At 34.2% G+C, this 20502-nt stretch overlaps 1 protein-coding gene across 4 annotated transcripts in view; it reads left to right on the forward strand.

Annotated features, from left to right (window-relative positions):
* ptch1 (patched 1) overlaps positions 1–20502 on the forward strand; it is a 108016-nt gene that overhangs the window by 40578 nt on the left and 46936 nt on the right. For all 4 annotated transcript variants that reach the window (XM_069929376.1, XM_069929366.1, XM_069929392.1 and 1 more), the window contains 6 exons: positions 623–821; positions 1076–1197; positions 2274–2421; positions 5104–5235; positions 5487–5642; positions 7887–7985. In XM_069929376.1, the coding sequence (XP_069785477.1) occupies positions 623–821; positions 1076–1197; positions 2274–2421; positions 5104–5235; positions 5487–5642; positions 7887–7985 (856 nt within the window). The remainder of the gene's footprint in view (positions 1–622; positions 822–1075; positions 1198–2273; positions 2422–5103; positions 5236–5486; positions 5643–7886; positions 7986–20502) is intronic.

Genomic DNA, 20502 nt, shown 5'->3' on the forward strand with positions numbered 1-20502 from the left:
CTGCGTCGTCTTTTTTACGCCAATTGACTTACACCCCCGGTACGTTTCGAATGGTGGGAGGAAACCAGAACCCCTGGGGGAAACCCAGGCAGACATGGGGAGAACGTCCAAACTCCTTACAGACAGAATGGGAGTTGTACCCTGGTCCCAATTGCTGGCACCGTCAAGGCATTGGGCTAACTGCTCTGCCAACTGTGCCACCCCATTCTTGGCCAATAACACTGGGACTGCTCTGTGAGAAGGTGTATTGTCCCTCTATATACCTATTCTTTCCATATTCCCATCAACTCCTCCCAAATTAATTCACTCCGATGCACTAGAGGCAAGTTGCAGTGGTCAATTTGTTGCCTTTTTGGAATGTGGGAGGAAATTGAAGTACAGAGGAAATCTTGGTCATGGCTGAAACATGAAAACACCACCCAGCAGCACTGGAGGTCAGATTGAATCTATGTCACTGGAATTGTACAAGGTGCACCTCTGTGCCTCCCAAGTAACTGAGCCCATGAGGGATTTTTTTTTTTAACCCATGTTCAAATAGTAATGAACAAATTGCCAAATAAGCCATAAACAACAGCTCTCTGTTGTGAAAATTTACTTAAAAATGCAATTAATTTCTTGACAGAGGGAAGCCACAGTTGCAATGGACAAATCTTGACCCCTTGGAGTTCCTGGAGGAATTAAAGAACCTAAAGCATGAGGTGGACATTTGGGAAGAAATGCTGACCAAGGCTGGTGTGGGACATGGTTACATGGATCGCCCTTGCCTGAACCCTGCAGATCCCGACTGTCCTTGTACTGCCCCTAATAAAAACTCAACAACAGTAAGCAGTAACTATAGATATTCTACTTGTATTTCTGTACAGAAGTTTATTTTAAACGAGGCTCATTATGTGTTTATGACTGGATGTTTGGCTTGCATACAGCCTATTTATCCTTCTCAAATGTTGTTATACTAAAGGTAGTAAAACTAGCACTAGAATTGAAAATTATAAATTCTGATAAATTCTTGAGTGATTTATATTATCCTACTGTAGTTAAGCAATTGCATATCTGATGGTATTTATTATATTTCCAGCCTCTTGATATTGCCCATGTGTTAAATGGTGGATGCCAGGGCTTGTCTAAAAAGTACATGCATTGGCAAGAGGAACTAATATTAGGTGGTACCATCAAGAACAGCAGTGGAAAACTTCGCAGGTAAGCAATTGATCCAAAAAGGCAGATTCAACCATATTTCACAACCCAAATCATAGCTAAATTATAAGACTGCGGTGATGTATATACTATTCTGTGTATAAGTGGGTGACCCCCCCCCCCCAACTAATGACTCGATCCCCTGTAACCCCTCCCCCTGTGACCTGGCCATAAAGGTCATCCTCCCTACCCCCTTCCATTCATTCAAGCATGGAGTTGGGGCAACTGAAATCTATGTATTAAATCCTATTGTTCCTCACTCAGCCTTTGGAGTCGTTGATAGGGTGCATCAAGGACTTGAACTGAATATCAGATACATTTGTTTCAGAACCTCACAAAAGAAATTTGAGAAGGGAAGCACTCCAAATATATATTTCGTTAAAATTAGAAATTTGAGCCACGATAATAGCTCTAATTATAGATCTTTCGTGGTGAATCTTTGCCTTTTGGTAAAGGAAGAAATGTAAAATGTCAGATTTCTAGTATATTTAAAGGAATATTTAAAAATATAAGCTTGTATATAATATAGGATAAATGTTGTGTTAAAACTGTAAAAAGTGGGCAATCAGGTATTTTTTGTAGACTTCTATTTGCGAGAGAGTTAGATGCTTGGAAGGGATGGAGGTGGCATTTCGTATTCAGACTTGCTTTTTTTTAAACCTGATTACCAAGATTACTACTGACGATGACCATCCAGTCCTTATGGTTTTCTGCCTTGGAGACTTTGTTTATTATCTAAAGAACATAAAGGAGAAAAACAATAACTGCCTTGCCCCTCAAAAGTATAATCTGTAACATTAGTTTCAAGTGGTGTGTCACTTCATACTATATAGAACTGTCAGCTAATTAATAATTGTTATCGAATAAAACTACCATTCTTTCTGACCTACAAAAAAATCTGCACTTATGCATTTGAATGTTTATTTATGTCAGTAAAATGATTAATTATTTGTAAAAGTTAGATTTGTAGAGGGTGAAGAAAAGTAACTAAAATATATGAGCTTTTCATTTATGACTTTGTAAACAGAGTTGATGATGTTTATTTTTGTCCCGTCCCCCATCTCTCTCTGTCTGCTTAGTGCCCAGGCTTTCCAGACTATGTTTCAGTTAATGACCCCCAAGCAGATGTATGAGCACTTCAAGGATTATTACCTCGTTTCGGATATCAACTGGAATCTGGACAAAGCTGCAGCCATTCTAGAGGCCTGGCAAAGGAAATATGTTGAGGTAAAATAGAAAAATAATGATAAAAGTGCTTGTATGTACATGCTGAGATCAATGTATTGGATCAGAATGTAACAAACATTTTGGGATTTAAAGAAATGGACAACAATTAACATAGTTATTTATTGACCAACACTGACCATTTGTTTGATTGTTGGATTTTGCTATATGCAGTATGACTGCTGTATTAGTTCTACAAAATTCCACTCCATGCATTTCAGTGTGTGAAGTGCTGTATTTGATGGCATATAAGACACACATGTATATAAAACCCCCCATTTCAGTACAGAATATTAAGAATTTTTTTCATGTATTTACAGGTAAGCATTTAATGTTATTGAAATATGTAACTACAATATAGCAGAAAAACACCTTGGACAAAGCATGCAAGTAGGACAACAGGAAAAATCTTTTTAATGACAATACTGCTGTAATGTACAAGAGAAAACAAAAGCAGCTTAACTACAGCACAAAATATTTTTTTTAAAAAAACAAACTGCCACTATTGGTCCCCACACTGGGCCCGTTGCCCCGCTCTCTCCGGGGTTGAGGGGAGTGGAGACCAGGGCAGTGGGATCAGTGCGGGGACTGATAGTTGGCCACTGGAAGAGTCTCCTGACAGCCTGCCACCAGCCCCATCACTGATCCCACCACTCTGATACCCCCGACAGCCCACTTACAAGTCCCCAACAATAGATGGCAGTGATGCGAGTAAGCCACACGATGATTACTGTCAGCGTTACTCACCATGATCACCCTAATTTCAGCTTCGCATATCAGACCCGGGTAATATTTTAGAGCCATTTTTGGGGGAAAAGGTAGGTTTTATATGCCATCAAATATGGTACTTTGAATTATTTATCAGAGATTTATACTTTTCCCACCTCTTTTGTACAAACTGCCCTTTGACAACCTAATTTTGAGTAGAGCTTGCACATTTTTCTAATAATAGAGAAAACCTGCCTGAAAATTTTCTGAAACATTCAGTTTTTTTTTATACACACCAGTAAGTTCTCTGTTGGTGATGTATTTTATGCCAGGCATGTACAGTACATTTTCCCCATATCCGATGGTTTTCGGTTATTGTGTTTTTTCAGTTAATGGAACAATGGGTTTGCGCAGCTCAGTACCATCACCAGAATAATTGTATCAGTGGTTAAGCAACCGAAAAAAAAGTAGACTTTTCAGGCATTAAATGCCTGTACCAAAAAACATGATCTCTGCTTACCACAATCCACAAGAGCTCCAATGTTATCAAAATGGCACCAACAGTGTCAGAGCCCCACATAGGCAAGTCAGGTGATACATTTTTTTCAACTTGTGATGTCACGTCAGCGCCACAAAAAAGTTTGGTTAAAGGATCTTATGATAAGGGGAAACATACTGTATCTTGTATTATAGCGTAGCTTTCAAATGCACTTAGACAACTATCGGTGTATTGTACGTGAACAAATATGCCTAGATAACTGGGTTAAAAAAAGATGAGTAAAATAGAGCAATGAGAGCCTGTATGGGGATTATTTACTGTTATAACTCATTTGAGTGCAATTTATAATAGAAAGTTAGTGTTGCCTATAAATTTCTTTTAATAAGCCAAATTATCTGATTTCACTTTTTAAAAAAAAAAACTAAAATTAAAACTAAAATTTGAGGAATTCAAATCTTTGTTCAAAATCCCATTTGAGCTTTTGTGTATTTTTCTTTTTAAATAGTATGTTGGAAATGAGATGCATTTCAGTTTCAAAAACCTTGCATGTAAGGTTGTGTAATAGGAAGGATGTGTCTGTCAAATGGTCAATTTAGCCTCCAGATGTGGCTTCCTGCAGTGAAGCCTGCTTCTGTCTCTTTTTCCTTGCAGAGTTTTTTTTTAAAGCCCATGCTTTGCAATGCCTGATTTGAGGTAAACCTGTTGGGATTCAGAATCATCGGTATAATTTTTGTCCATAATACTACCTGTTCAGAACACAAGTTTAATACAAACAAACATTGTGTTAATATTTCAAACATATTTTCAATTACATTTTTTGCAACTTCACATTCATTTAATATGAAAGCGAAGCCCACACTGAACTGAGCAACAGTCGCCCACTGTGATTGTTACACTGTTTATTAAAAAAAAGGTGTCTGGAAAACATTAGCTAGGCATAGATTCTTCTCACAGCTGCAGTCCCATTGGTAGGGTCATGTGACATCATCTGGCATTTGTTTCCCGGGCAGTGACCTTTGTAAAGCAGCCTGTGACCCTGTGTGCTGGCCAGCCAATGAAGCGTGAATGAGGAGCTCTGAAGAATTTTCTTTTTGTTTGAGTGAAGAAGAACTTGATGAATTGCCTAAGCTGTGACTTTTACTATTGGTTGCGAAAGAAAAACAAAGATTGTTTTGCATACAAGCAGAATACGAGGTTCATTAAATGTCTATAAATCAGGAATGCAGTTAAACTAAGGTGACAAATGTGCAGTAGTTTATTTAATTTTTTTTCCTCTCACTTAACTGGTGACTATATTTTTAAAGTATTGCATTGATAATGTGGCAGCTATTAATTAGCCATTAAAGAATTTTTTTCAAAACTTTTTATCCTTTGCTATGAGAAAACTATTGAATTTGGACACAATTTTTAAGGAACATGCTTCTTAAAATCAAAAACTCCTTTTCAAGTTTCTTTTGTATTTCATTTTCTTATCGCAGGTTGTCCATCAAAGTGTTGCACAGAATTCAACCCAAAAGGTTCTTTCATTCTCTACTACTACCCTCGAGGACATCCTCAAGTCATTTTCCAGTGTCAGTGTTATACGAGTCGCTGGTGGCTATCTTTTAATGGCAAGTCATTCTGTGCATCTCAAGGTGTAGCTATTGCAAGTAATAGCCCTGCTTATCACTCAAAAGTAATGTCTGCTTATTAAACATTTGGTCATGCATAATCACAGTTTGTGGCAATCATGTGTGTTTGAGTATGACAAATGTATGAATTAACAGTGGTGATTGATTCAACGGTGAATATAAGTAAGTTTTTATTCAGGAAAAAGATTAGTATGATTTCAATGTTTGTTTCTCCCTTGTTCTGCTTGCAGCTTGCCTATGCCTGTTTAACCATGCTACGGTGGGACTGTGCCAAATCCCAGGGTGCTGTTGGGCTGGCAGGTGTCTTGTTGGTTGCACTGTCAGTGGCTGCAGGATTAGGCCTTTGCTCTTTGATTGGAATTTCCTTTAATGCTGCAACAACTCAGGTATTATATAATTTTTTTTTGAAAACGACCCTTTCAGTCATATTTACTAATGCTGTGCCGTGATATCCATTGAAGGTCATTTATTCCATGGGGTGTCCTGCAGATCATTCTTATTTTTGAGATAAAATTTATAAATAATTTACCAAGAGATGGGCCAGTCTTTCCTTTCACTCAACAATTTCAACTCCTATTGGAGTATTTCAAATTCTAATCGCTGTTGATGGTGCAGTAACTTTTCTGTTTGACTTATTAGATGTTTCTCCTTTGAATTTTAGGGGTTTCAATGTCATTTTTTTCTTTTAAAGCACTCTTGAAAATGTCACCAGTATAAAGAGGTAGATGTGACCCAATAATGTCGGCAGCACACATTTACTGCAATGTTTCACTCAACAGTTGGATTACTTGAACGACTCCTTGGAGAAAGTTAAAATACAGTCACTGAAAGAATATTTTTTCAGGAAAGGGAAATAAATGGGTTGCTTTCAGAACTGGGTCCCTAATCTTCAGAGTGCTTACTCTCGTGAAACCTTATCCTGAACAGAATTTGTAAGCCATTTTAATTTTCATATCTGGGCTCTATTTCAAAATTGTAATTTTTTTTTTAAAGATCCTGTGTTTTGAAAATAATTTGTGTCATTAGTGTAACAAAGTCGCATTTTTCTGCACGCTGTATTGCCATGTTTTCTGTTTAGATATTTTGAATGTCAAGTGGACAAAGTTTTTTTTTTTTAATGCTTGATTAACTTGGATCTCCAGGCGACAGTCTCAATGAGCCAGAATCCAGACTTTTTTAACTCCCAAATGATCTGCCCTTATTTTCAGCAGCTGTAATATTAAACCAAGCTTTCACTGGTTAGCTGGGTTAGAGAGGCTGATCAGCTAGAAAAAGGTATGGAAGCTCTCTCACTGGATCAGATGCAAATAAATGGCAGAAAACCCATTACTCAAAAGAAAATTGTACCAAGTTGATTTTCATCTCTGCAGTCAAATGAAACCCTTATGTAGACTGTGACTCTTTTTTGACCTTATACCAGTGTCTTGATTACAAGTGGAATAAACCAAGGAGTATTGTCATAGATTTGCTTGAACTGCTGGCTTTCAAGTACTGTTACCAAGGGGTACGATTTATGTCATCACTATGACAGCAGTGTTTTGCGTCACTATATTGAGATTGCTTTGGTCATTTTGGTCTCACTCCATATTGTTTATTGAACAATATAGCACTGGCTGTTTAATTATTGACTCAAAGCTTAACCTTTGTGTATACAAGTTCCTTTAAAATCCAAGCACAAAAATTTGTGTTCCACATCTTAAACTTTACAACTCAATAAATGTACAGTCTGTCATGGAAGATGTAAATGAGATTTAATAACAATTAAATAAATATCCTCACTCTTGCATGCATATTTTTGAGTTTTAATTTCTACTGCTGCAGCAACATCTTAATTGTGTAGCACCTTTAACATAGAAAAATGTCTCAAAGTACTGATTCTTAATACTTAAACATTAAGGAACCCCAGTGGATCTCCGGACAGAAGGCCAGAAAATGGGGTGGAACCTGGTGCGTCTGAAATTCCGTCCCATATTTCAGGTATGGGAGGCTGTGGGAAAGTCATCAATCCACATTCCCCCTCCCCTGTGCCCCAATGCATTGTGGTGTGTTTAGGAGAGTTCCTGCATCACCTTTGGACATTGTCCAGCACATGCCCATAAGGAAGGCTTCAGCAGAACTCTAGCCAACCAAAGACTAGATATGAGCTATTGAGGGCTTCAGAACTGTATCAAGTCATTAGCAAGCATTATACTGGCCACTTTTCACTAAATTTAAACATTTCTTTGGAGGTTGATGGTTCAGGAGATTTTGAATCTCTGCTCCATCAAAAGATTCCAACATAACATTGCAAAGTTATTTTGGGCTATCTGCTGCTGAATCATGATGGACTTTACATCGATACTCCCTGGCAGCCTTAGTTGCGTGCTCTGTCTACACAGATGATTTTATCCCTGCAGTATGTGAAAGGGATGAGAATTTCGGGCACACATACAACTTGCTCTATAGTACTTCTGCCAGCAGAGCAAGCCAGTCAGAACTGTGATTCCTGAGATCTAATGGATTTTGCAGAGTTATAAGCATTGGAAGTGGTTCATGGAATAAAGTATGCAATAAAAGTATTTTTGTGATTTTTTTTTTTTCTCAATTTACTAGTGACATCAGTTTTATTGCAGATGTGTTCTGTTCTGCAGGTTTTGCCTTTTCTTGCTCTTGGTGTTGGAGTGGATGATGTCTTTCTCTTGGCGCATGCATTCAGTGAAACAGGACATAATAAAAGAATACCATTTGAGGTAAGATAAAGAACTTATGGGGAAATTGATAATTATTTTGAAATATCTACTTTTATTTCTAATTTTAGAGAAATTTAATAATGTTATTTATTGCAACTTGTTATTTTCTATCCAAAGTACAGTAGCATTAAAATGAAATAAAGGATGCAACAAAGGATTTAATAAAGGATGCAACCAAGTCCAGTAGCATTAAAATGTAATAAAGGATGCAACAAAGGATTTAATAAAGGATGCAACCAAGTCCAGTAGCATTAAAATGTAATAAAGGATGCAACAAAGGATTTAATAAAGGATGCAACCAAGTCCAGTAGGATTAAAATGTAATAAAGGATGCAACAAAGGATTTAATAAAGGATGCAACCAAGTCCAGTAGCATTAAAATGTAATAAAGGATGCAACAAAGGATTTAATAAAGGATGCAACCAAGTCCAGTAGCATTAAAATGTAATAAAGGATGCAACAAAGGATTTAATAAAGGATGCAACCAAGTCCAGTAGCATTAAAATGTAATAAAGGATGCAACAAAGGATTTAGTAAAGGATGCAACCAAGTCCAGTAATATTAAAATGTAATAAAGGATGCAACAAAGGATTTAGTAAAGGATGCAACCAAGTCCAGTAGCATTAAAATGTAATAAAGGATGCAACAAAGGATTTAATAAAGGATGCAACCAAGTCCTGTAGCATTAAAATGTAATAAAGGATGCAACAAAGGATTTAATAAAGGATGCAACCAAGTCCAGTAGGATTAAAATGTAATAAAGGATGCAACAAAGGATTTAATAAAGGATGCAACCAAGTCCAGTAGCATTAAAATGTAATAAAGGATGCAACAAAGGATTTAATAAAGGATGCAACCAAGTCCAGTAGCATTAAAATGTAATAAAGGATGCAACAAAGGATTTAATAAAGGATGCAACCAAGTCCAGTAGCATTAAAATGTAATAAAGGATGCAACAAAGGATTTAATAAAGGATGCAACCAAGTCCAGTAGCATTAAAATGTAATAAAGGATGCAACAAAGGATTTAGTAAAGGATGCAACCAAGTCCAGTAATATTAAAATGTAATAAAGGATGCAACAAAGGATTTAGTAAAGGATGCAACCAAGTCCAGTAGCATTAAAATGTAATAAAGGATGCAACAAAGGATTTAATAAAGGATGCAACCAAGTCCAGTAGCATTAAAATGTAATAAAGGATGCAACAAAGGATTTAATAAGGGATGCAACAAGTCCAGTAGCATTAAAATGTAATAAAGGATGCAACAAAGGATTTAATAAAGGATGCAACAAGTCCAGTAGCATTAAAATGTAATAAAGGATGCAACAAAGGATTTAATAAAGGATGCAACAAGTCCAGTAGCATTAAAATGTAATAAAGGATACAACAAAGGATTTAGTAAAGGATGCAACCAAGTCCAGTAGCATTAAAATGTAATAAAGGATGCAACAAAGGATTTAGTAAAGGATGCAACCAAGTCCAGTAGCATTAAAATGTAATAAAGGATGCAACAAAGGATTTAATAAAGGATGCAACAAGTCCAGTAGCATTAAAATGTAATAAAGGATGCAACAAAGGATTTAATAAAGGATGCAACCAAGTCCAGTAGCATTAAAATGTAATAAAGGATGCAACAAAGGATTTAATAAAGGATGCAACCAAGTCCAGTAGCATTAAAATGTAATAAAGGATGCAACAAAGGATTTAGTAAAGGATGCAACCAAGTCCAGTAATATTAAAATGTAATAAAGGATGCAACAAAGGATTTAGTAAAGGATGCAACCAAGTCCAGTAGCATTAAAATGTAATAAAGGATGCAACAAAGGATTTAATAAAGGATGCAACCAAGTCCTGTAGCATTAAAATGTAATAAAGGATGCAACAAAGGATTTAATAAAGGATGCAACCAAGTCCAGTAGGATTAAAATGTAATAAAGGATGCAACAAAGGATTTAATAAAGGATGCAACCAAGTCCAGTAGCATTAAAATGTAATAAAGGATGCAACAAAGGATTTAATAAAGGATGCAACCAAGTCCAGTAGCATTAAAATGTAATAAAGGATGCAACAAAGGATTTAATAAAGGATGCAACCAAGTCCAGTAGCATTAAAATGTAATAAAGGATGCAACAAAGGATTTAATAAAGGATGCAACCAAGTCCAGTAGCATTAAAATGTAATAAAGGATGCAACAAAGGATTTAGTAAAGGATGCAACCAAGTCCAGTAATATTAAAATGTAATAAAGGATGCAACAAAGGATTTAGTAAAGGATGCAACCAAGTCCAGTAGCATTAAAATGTAATAAAGGATGCAACAAAGGATTTAATAAAGGATGCAACCAAGTCCAGTAGCATTAAAATGTAATAAAGGATGCAACAAAGGATTTAATAAGGGATGCAACAAGTCCAGTAGCATTAAAATGTAATAAAGGATGCAACAAAGGATTTAATAAAGGATGCAACAAGTCCAGTAGCATTAAAATGTAATAAAGGATGCAACAAAGGATTTAATAAAGGATGCAACAAGTCCAGTAGCATTAAAATGTAATAAAGGATGCAACAAAGGATTTAATAAAGGATGCAACAAGTCCAGTAGCATTAAAATGTAATAAAGGATGCAACAAAGGATTTAGTAAAGGATGCAACCAAGTCCAGTAGCATTAAAATGTAATAAAGGATGCAACAAAGGATTTAGTAAAGGATGCAACCAAGTCCAGTAGCATTAAAATGTAATAAAGGATGCAACAAAGGATTTAGTAAAGGATGCAACCAAGTCCAGTAGCATTAAAATGTAATAAAGGATGCAACAAAGGATTTAATAAAGGATGCAACAAGTCCAGTAGCATTAAAATGTAATAAAGGATGCAACAAAGGATTTAATAAAGGATGCAACCAAGTCCAGTAGCATTAAAATGTAATAAAGGATGCAACAAAGGATTTAATAAAGGATGCAACCAAGTCCAGTAGCATTAAAATGTAATTAAGGAAGCAACAAAGGATTTAATAAAGGATGCAACCAAGACCAGTAGCATTAAAATGTAATAAAGGATGCAACAAAGGATTTAATAAAGGATGCAACAAGTCCAGTAGCATTAAAATGTAATAAAGGATACAACAAAGGATTTAGTAAAGGATGCAACCAAGTCCAGTAGCATTAAAATGTAATAAAGGATGCAACAAAGGATTTAGTAAAGGATGCAACCAAGTCCAGTAGCATTAAAATGTAATAAAGGATGCAACAAAGGATTTAATAAAGGATGCAACAAGTCCAGTAGCATTAAAATGTAATAAAGGATGCAACAAAGGATTTAATAAAGGATGCAACCAAGTCCAGTAGCATTAAAATGTAATAAAGGATGCAACAAAGGATTTAATAAAGGATGCAACCAAGTCCAGTAGCATTAAAATGTAATAAAGGATGCAACAAAGGATTTAGTAAAGGATGCAACCAAGTCCAGTAATATTAAAATGTAATAAAGGATGCAACAAAGGATTTAGTAAAGGATGCAACCAAGTCCAGTAGCATTAAAATGTAATAAAGGATGCAACAAAGGATTTAATAAAGGATGCAACCAAGTCCTGTAGCATTAAAATGTAATAAAGGATGCAACAAAGGATTTAATAAAGGATGCAACCAAGTCCAGTAGGATTAAAATGTAATAAAGGATGCAACAAAGGATTTAATAAAGGATGCAACCAAGTCCAGTAGCATTAAAATGTAATAAAGGATGCAACAAAGGATTTAATAAAGGATGCAACCAAGTCCAGTAGCATTAAAATGTAATAAAGGATGCAACAAAGGATTTAATAAAGGATGCAACCAAGTCCAGTAGCATTAAAATGTAATAAAGGATGCAACAAAGGATTTAATAAAGGATGCAACCAAGTCCAGTAGCATTAAAATGTAATAAAGGATGCAACAAAGGATTTAGTAAAGGATGCAACCAAGTCCAGTAATATTAAAATGTAATAAAGGATGCAACAAAGGATTTAGTAAAGGATGCAACCAAGTCCAGTAGCATTAAAATGTAATAAAGGATGCAACAAAGGATTTAATAAAGGATGCAACCAAGTCCAGTAGCATTAAAATGTAATAAAGGATGCAACAAAGGATTTAATAAGGGATGCAACAAGTCCAGTAGCATTAAAATGTAATAAAGGATGCAACAAAGGATTTAATAAAGGATGCAACAAGTCCAGTAGCATTAAAATGTAATAAAGGATGCAACAAAGGATTTAATAAAGGATGCAACAAGTCCAGTAGCATTAAAATGTAATAAAGGATGCAACAAAGGATTTAATAAAGGATGCAACAAGTCCAGTAGCATTAAAATGTAATAAAGGATGCAACAAAGGATTTAGTAAAGGATGCAACCAAGTCCAGTAGCATTAAAATGTAATAAAGGATGCAACAAAGGATTTAGTAAAGGATGCAACCAAGTCCAGTAGCATTAAAATGTAATAAAGGATGCAACAAAGGATTTAGTAAAGGATGCAACCAAGTCCAGTAGCATTAAAATGTAATAAAGGATGCAACAAAGGATTTAATAAAGGATGCAACAAGTCCAGTAGCATTAAAATGTAATAAAGGATGCAACAAAGGATTTAATAAAGGATGCAACCAAGTCCAGTAGCATTAAAATGTAATAAAGGATGCAACAAAGGATTTAATAAAGGATGCAACCAAGTCCAGTAGCATTAAAATGTAATTAAGGAAGCAACAAAGGATTTAATAAAGGATGCAACCAAGACCAGTAGCATTAAAATGTAATAAAGGATGCAACAAAGGATTTAATAAAGGATGCAACCAAGTCCAGTAGCATTAAAATGTAATAAAGGATGCAACAAAGGATTTAATAAAGGAAGCAACCAAGTCCAGTAGCATTAAAATAATAAAGGATGCAACAAAGGATTTAATAAAGGATGCAACCAAGTCCAGTAGCATTAAAATGTAAAAAAGGATGCAACAAAGGATTTAATAAAGGATGCAACCAAGTCCAGTAGCATTAAAATGTAATAAAGGATGCAACAAAGGATTTAATAAAGGATGCAACCAAGTCCAGTAGCATTAAAATGTAATAAAGGATGCAACAAAGGATTTAATAAAGGATGCAACAAAGTCCAGTAGCATTAAAATGTAATAAAGGATGCAACAAAGGATTTAATAAAGGATGCAACCAAGTCCAGTAGCATTAAAATGTAATAAAGGATGCAACAAAGGATTTAATAAAGGATGCAACCAAGTCCAGTAGCATTAAAATGTAATAAAGGATGCAACAAAGGATTTAATAAAGGATGCAACCAAGTCCAGTAGCATTAAAATGTAATAAAGGATGCAACAAAGGATTTAATAAAGGATGCAACCAAGTCCAGTAGCATTAAAATGTAATAAAGGATGCAACAAAGGATTTAATAAGGGATGCAACAAGTCCAGTAGCATTAAAATGTAATAAAGGATGCAACAAAGGATTTAATAAAGGATGCAACAAAGTCCAGTAGCATTAAAATAATAAAGGATGCAACAAAGTATTTAATAAAGGATTCAACCAAGTCCAGTAGCATTAAAATGTAATAAAGGATGCAACAAAGGATTTAATAAAGGATGCAACCAAGTCCAGTAGCATTAAAATGTAATAAAGGATGCAACAAAGGATTTAATAAAGGATGCAACCAAGTCCAGTAGCATTAAAATGTAATAAAGGATGCAACAAAGGATTTAATAAAGGATGCAACCAAGTCTAGTAGCATTAAAATGTAATAAAAGATGCAACAAAGGATTTAATAAAGGATGCAACCAAGTCCAGTAGCATTAAAATGTAATAAAGGATGCAACAAAGGATTTAATAAAGGATGCAACCAAGTCCAGTAGCATTAAAATGTAATAAAGGATGCAACAAAGTATTTAATAAAGGATTCAACCAAGTCCAGTAGCATTAAAATGTAATAAAGGATGCAACAAAGGATTTAATAAAGGATGCAACCAAGTCCAGTAGCATTAAAATGTAATAAAGGATGCAACAAAGGATTTAATAAAGGATGCAACCAAGTCCAGTAGCATTAAAATGTAATAAAGGATGCAACAAAGGATTTAATAAAGGATGCAACCAAGTCCAGTAGCATTAAAATGTAATAAAGGATGCAACAAAGGATTTAATAAAGGATGCAACCAAGTCCAGTAGCATTAAAATAATAAAGGATGCAATAAAGGATTTAATAAAGGATGCAACCAAGTCCAGTAGCATTAAAATGTAATAAAGGATGCAACAAAGGATTTAATAAAGGATGCAACCAAGTCCAGCAGCATTAAAATGTAATAAAGGATGCAACAAAGGATTTAATAAAGGATGCAACCAAGTCCAGTAGCATTAAAATGTAATAAAGGATGCAACAAAGGATTTAATAAAGGATGCAACCAAGTCCAGTAGCATTAAAATGTAATAAAGGATGCAACAAAGGATTTAATAAAGGATGCAACCAAGTCCAGTAGCATTAAAATGTAATAAAGGATGCAACAAAGGATTTAATAAAGGATGCAACCAAGTCCAGTAGCATTAAAATGTAATAAAGGATGCAACAAAGGATTTAATAAAGGATGCAACCAAGTCCAGTAGCATTAAAATGTAATAAAGGATGCAACAAAGGATTTAATAAAGGATGCAACCAAGTCCAGTAGCATTAAAATGTAATAAAGGATGCAACAAAGTATTTAATAAAGGATGCAACAAGTCCAGTAGCATTAAAATGTAATAAAGGATGCAACAAAGGATTTAATAAAGGATGCAACCAAGTCCAGTAGCAATAAAATGTAATAAAGGATGCAACAAAGGATTTAATAAAGGATGCAACAAGTCCAGTAGCATTAAAATGTAATAAAGGATGCAACAAAGGATTTAATAAAGGATGCAACAAGTCCAGTAGCATTAAAATGTAATAAAGGATGCAACAAAGGATTTAATAAAGGGTGCAACCAAGTCCAGTAGCATTAAAATGTAATAAAGGATGCAACAAAGGATTTGATAAAGGATGCAACCAAGTCCAGTAGCATTAAAATGTAATAAAGGATGCAACAAAGGATTTAATAAAGGATGCAACCAAGTCCAGTAGCATTAAAATGTAATAAAGGATGCAACAAAGGATTTAATAAAGGATGCAACCAAGTCCAGTAGCATTAAAATGTAATAAAGGATGCAACAAAGGATTTAATAAAGGATGCAACAAAGTCCAGTAGCATTAAAATGTAATAAAGGATGCAACAAAGGATGCAACAAAGTCCAGTAGCATTAAAATGTAATAAAGGATGCAACAAAGTCCAGTAGCATTAAAATAATAAAGGATGCAACAAAGGATTTAATAAAGGATGCAACCAAGTCCAGTAGCATTAAAATGTAATAAAGGATGCAACAAAGGATTTAATAAAGTATGCAACCAAGTCCAGTAGCATTAAAATGTAATAAAGGATGCAACAAAGGATTTAATAAAGGAAGCAACCAAGTCCAGTAGCATTAAAATAATAAAGGATGCAACAAAGGATTTAATAAAGGATGCAACCAAGTCCAGTAGCATTAAAATGTAATAAAGGATGCAACAAAGGATTTAATAAAGGATGCAACAAAGTCCAGTCGCATTAAAATAATTAAGGATGCAACAAAGTATTTAATAAAGGATGCAACCAAGTCCAGTAGCATTAAAATGTAATAAAGGATGCAACAAAGGATTTAATAAAGGATGCAACCAAGTTCAGTAGCATTAAAATGTAATAAAGGATGCAACAAAGGATTTGATAAAGGATGCAACCAAGTCCAGTAGCATTAAAATGTAATAAAGGATGCAACAAAGGATTTAATAAAGGATGCAACCAAGTCCAGCAGCATTAAAATGTAATAAAGGATGCACCAAAGGATTTAATAAAGGATGCAACCAAGTCCAGTAGCATTAAAATGTAATAAAGGATGCAACAAAGGATTTAATAAAGGATGCAACCAAGTCCAGTAGCATTAAAATGTAATAAAGGATGCAACAAAGGATTTAATAAAGGATGCAACCAAGTCCAGTAGCATTAAAATGTAATAAAGGATGCAACAAAGGATTTAATAAAGGACGCAACCAAGTCCAGTAGCATTAAAATGTAATAAAGGATGCAACAAAGTATTTAATAAAGGATGCAACAAGTCCAGTAGCATTAAAATGTAATAAAGGATGCAACAAAGTATTTAATAAAGGATGCAACAAGTCCAGTAGCATTAAAATGTAATAAAGGATGCAACAAAGGATTTAATAAAGGATGCAACAAGTCCAGTAGCATTAAAATGTAATAAAGGATGCAACAAAGGATTTAATAAAGGATGCAACAAGTCCAGTAGCATTAAAATAATAAAGGATGCAACAAAGGATTTAATAAAGGATGCAACCAAGTCCAGTAGCATTAAAATGTAATAAAGGATGCAACAAAGTATTTAATAAAGGATGCAACCAAGTCCAGTAGCATTAAAATGTAATAAAGGATGCAACAAAGGATTTAATAAAGGATGCAACCAAGTCCAGTAGGATTAAAATGTAATAAAGGATGCAACAAAGGATTTAATAAAGGATGCAACCAAGTCCAGTAGCATTAAAATGTAATATAGGATGCAACAAAGGATTTAATAAAGGATGCAACCAAGTCCAGTAGCATTAAAATGTAATAAAGGATGCAACAAAGGATTTAATAAAGGATGCAACCAAGTCCAGTAGCATTAAAATGTAATAAAGGATGCAACAAAGGATTTAATAAAGGATGCAACCAAGTCCAGTAGCATTATAATGTAATGAAGGATGCAACAAAGGATTTAATAAAGGATGCAACCAAGTCCAGTAGCATTAAAATGTAATGAAGGATGCATCAAAGGATTTAATGAAGGATGCAACCAAGTCCAGTAGCATTAAAATGTAATAAAGGATGCAACAAAGGATTTAATAAAGGATGCAACCAAGTCCAGTAGCATTAAAATGTAATAAAGGATGCAACAAAGGATTTAATAAAGGATGCAACCAAGTCCAGTAGCATTAAAATGTAATAAAGGATGCAACAAAGGATTTAATAAAGGATGCAACAAAGTCCAGTAGCATTAAAATAATAAAGGATGCAACAAAGGATTTAATAAAGGATGCAACAAAGTCCAGTAGCATTAAAATGTAATAAAGGATGCAACAAAGGATTTAATAAAGGATGCAACAAGTCCAGTAGCATTAAAATGTAATAAAGGATGCAACAAAGGATTTAATAAAGGATGCAACAAAGTCCAGTAGCATTAAAATGTAATAAAGGATGCAACAAAGGATTTAATAAAGGATGCAACAAGTCCAGTAGCATTAAAATGTAATAAAGGATGCAACAAAGGATTTAATAAAGGATGCAACAAGTCCAGTAGCATTAAAATGTAATAAAGGATGCAACAAAGGATTTAATAAAGGATGCAACCAAGTCCAGTAGCATTAAAATGTAATAAAGGATGCAACAAAGGATTTAATAAAGGATGCAACCAAGTCCAGTAGCATTAAAATGTAATAAAGGATGCAACAAAGGATTTAATAAAGGATGCAACAAAGTCCAGTAGCATTAAAATGTAATAAAGGATGCAACAAAGGATTTAATAAAGGATGCAACAAAGTCCAGTAGCATTAAAATGTAATAAAGGATGCAACCAAGGATTTAATAAAGGATGCAACAAAGTCCAGTAGCATTAAAATGTAATAAAGGATGCAACAAAGGATTTAATAAAGGATGCAACAAAGTCCAGTAGCATTAAAATGTAATAAAGGATGCAACAAAGGATTTAATAAAGGATGCAACAAGTCCAGTAGCATTAAAATGTAATAAAGGATGCAACAAAGGATTTAATAAAGGAAGCAACCAAGTCCAGTAGCATTAAAATGTAATAAAGGATGCAACAAAGGATTTAATAAAGGAAGCAACCAAGTCCAGTAGCATTAAAATGTAATAAAGGATGCAACAAAGGACTTAATAAAGGAAGCAACAAGTCCAGTAGCATTAAAATGTAATAAAGGATGCAACAAAGGATTTAATAAAGGATGCAACCAAGTCCAGTAGCTTTAAAATGTAATAAAGGATGCAACAAAGGATTTAATAAAGGATGCAACCAAGTCCAGTAGCTTTAAAATGTAATAAAGGATGCAACAAAGGATTTAATAAAGGATGCAACCAAGTCCTGTAGCATTAAAATGTAATAAAGGATGCAACACGTCCAGTAGCATTAAAATGTAATAAAGGATGCAACAAAGGATTTAATAAAGGATGCAACCAAGTCCTGTAGCATTAAAATGTAATAAAGGATGCAACACGTCCAGTAGCATTAAAATGTAATAAAGGATGCAACAAAGGATTTAATAAAGGATGCAACAAAGGATTTAATAAAGGATGCAACAAAGGATTTAATAAAGGATGCAACAAAGGATTTAATAAAGGATGCAACAAAGGATTTAATAAAGGATGCAACAAAGGATTTAATAAAGGATGCAACAAAGGATTTAATAAAGGATGCAACAAAGGATTTAATAAAGGATGCAACAAAGGATTTAATAAAGGATGCAACCAAGTCCTGTAGCATTAAAATGTAATCAAGGATGCAACAAAGGATTTAATAAAGGATGCAACCAAGTCCTGTAGCATTAAAATGTAATAAAGGATGCAACACGTCCAGTAGCATTAAAATGTAATAAAGGATGCAACAAAGGATTTAATAAAGGATGCAACAAGTCCAGTAGCATTAAAATGTAATAAAGGATGCAACAAAGGATTTAATAAAGGAAGCAACCAAGTCCAGTAGCATTAAAATGTAATAAAGGATGCAACAAAGGATTTAATAAAGGAAGCAACCAAGTCCAGTAGCATTAAAATGTAATAAAGGATGCAACAAAGGACTTAATAAAGGAAGCAACAAGTCCAGTAGCATTAAAATGTAATAAAGGATGCAACAAAGGATTTAATAAAGGATGCAACCAAGTCCAGTAGCTTTAAAATGTAATAAAGGATGCAACAAAGGATTTAATAAAGGATGCAACCAAGTCCAGTAGCTTTAAAATGTAATAAAGGATGCAACAAAGGATTTAATAAAGGATGCAACCAAGTCCTGTAGCATTAAAATGTAATAAAGGATGCAACACGTCCAGTAGCATTAAAATGTAATAAAGGATGCAACAAAGGATTTAATAAAGGATGCAACAAAGGATTTAATAAAGGATGCAACAAAGGATTTAATAAAGGATGCAACAAAGGATTTAATAAAGGATGCAACAAAGGATTTAATAAAGGATGCAACAAAGGATTTAATAAAGGATGCAACAAAGGATTTAATAAAGGATGCAACAAAGGATTTAATAAAGGATGCAACAAAGGATTTAATAAAGGATGCAACCAAGTCCTGTAGCATTAAAATGTAATAAAGGATGCAACACGTCCAGTAGCATTAAAATGTAATAAAGGATGCAACAAAGGATTTAATAAAGGATGCAACCAAGTCCAGTAGCATTAAAATGTAATAAAGGATGCAACAAAGGATTTAATAAAGGATGCAACCAAGTCCAGTAGCATTAAAATGTAATAAAGGATGCAACAAAGGATTTAATAAGGGATGCAACAAGTCCAGTAGCATTACAATGTAATAAAGGATGCAACAAAGGATTTAATAAAGGATGCAACAAAGTCCAGTAGCATTAAAATAATAAAGGATGCAACAAAGTATTTAATAAAGGATTCAACCAAGTCCAGTAGCATTAAAATGTAATAAAGGATGCAACAAAGGATTTAATAAAGGATGCAACCAAGTCCAGTAGCATTAAAATGTAATAAAGGATGCAACAAAGGATTTAATAAAGGATGCAACCAAGTCCAGTAGCATTAAAATGTAATAAAGGATGCAACAAAGGATTTAATAAAGGATGCAACCAAGTCTAGTAGCATTAAAATGTAATAAAAGATGCAACAAAGGATTTAATAAAGGATGCAACCAAGTCCAGTAGCATTAAAATGTAATAAAGGATGCAACAAAGGATTTAATAAAGGATGCAACCAAGTCCAGTAGCATTAAAATGTAATAAAGGATGCAACAAAGTATTTAATAAAGGATTCAACCAAGTCCAGTAGCATTAAAATGTAATAAAGGATGCAACAAAGGATTTAATAAAGGATGCAACCAAGTCCAGTAGCATTAAAATGTAATAAAGGATGCAACAAAGGATTTAATAAAGGATGCAACCAAGTCCAGTAGCATTAAAATGTAATAAAGGATGCAACAAAGGATTTAATAAAGGATGCAACCAAGTCCAGTAGCATTAAAATGTAATAAAGGATGCAACAAAGGATTTAATAAAGGATGCAACCAAGTCCAGTAGCATTAAAATAATAAAGGATGCAACAAAGGATTTAATAAAGGATGCAACCAAGTCCAGTAGCATTAAAATGTAATAAAGGATGCAACAAAGGATTTAATAAAGGATGCAACCAAGTCCAGCAGCATTAAA

The sequence above is a fragment of the Narcine bancroftii genome, chromosome 1 (assembly GCF_036971445.1).
Source record: "Narcine bancroftii isolate sNarBan1 chromosome 1, sNarBan1.hap1, whole genome shotgun sequence".
Taxonomy (NCBI): Eukaryota; Metazoa; Chordata; class Chondrichthyes; order Torpediniformes; family Narcinidae; genus Narcine; species Narcine bancroftii.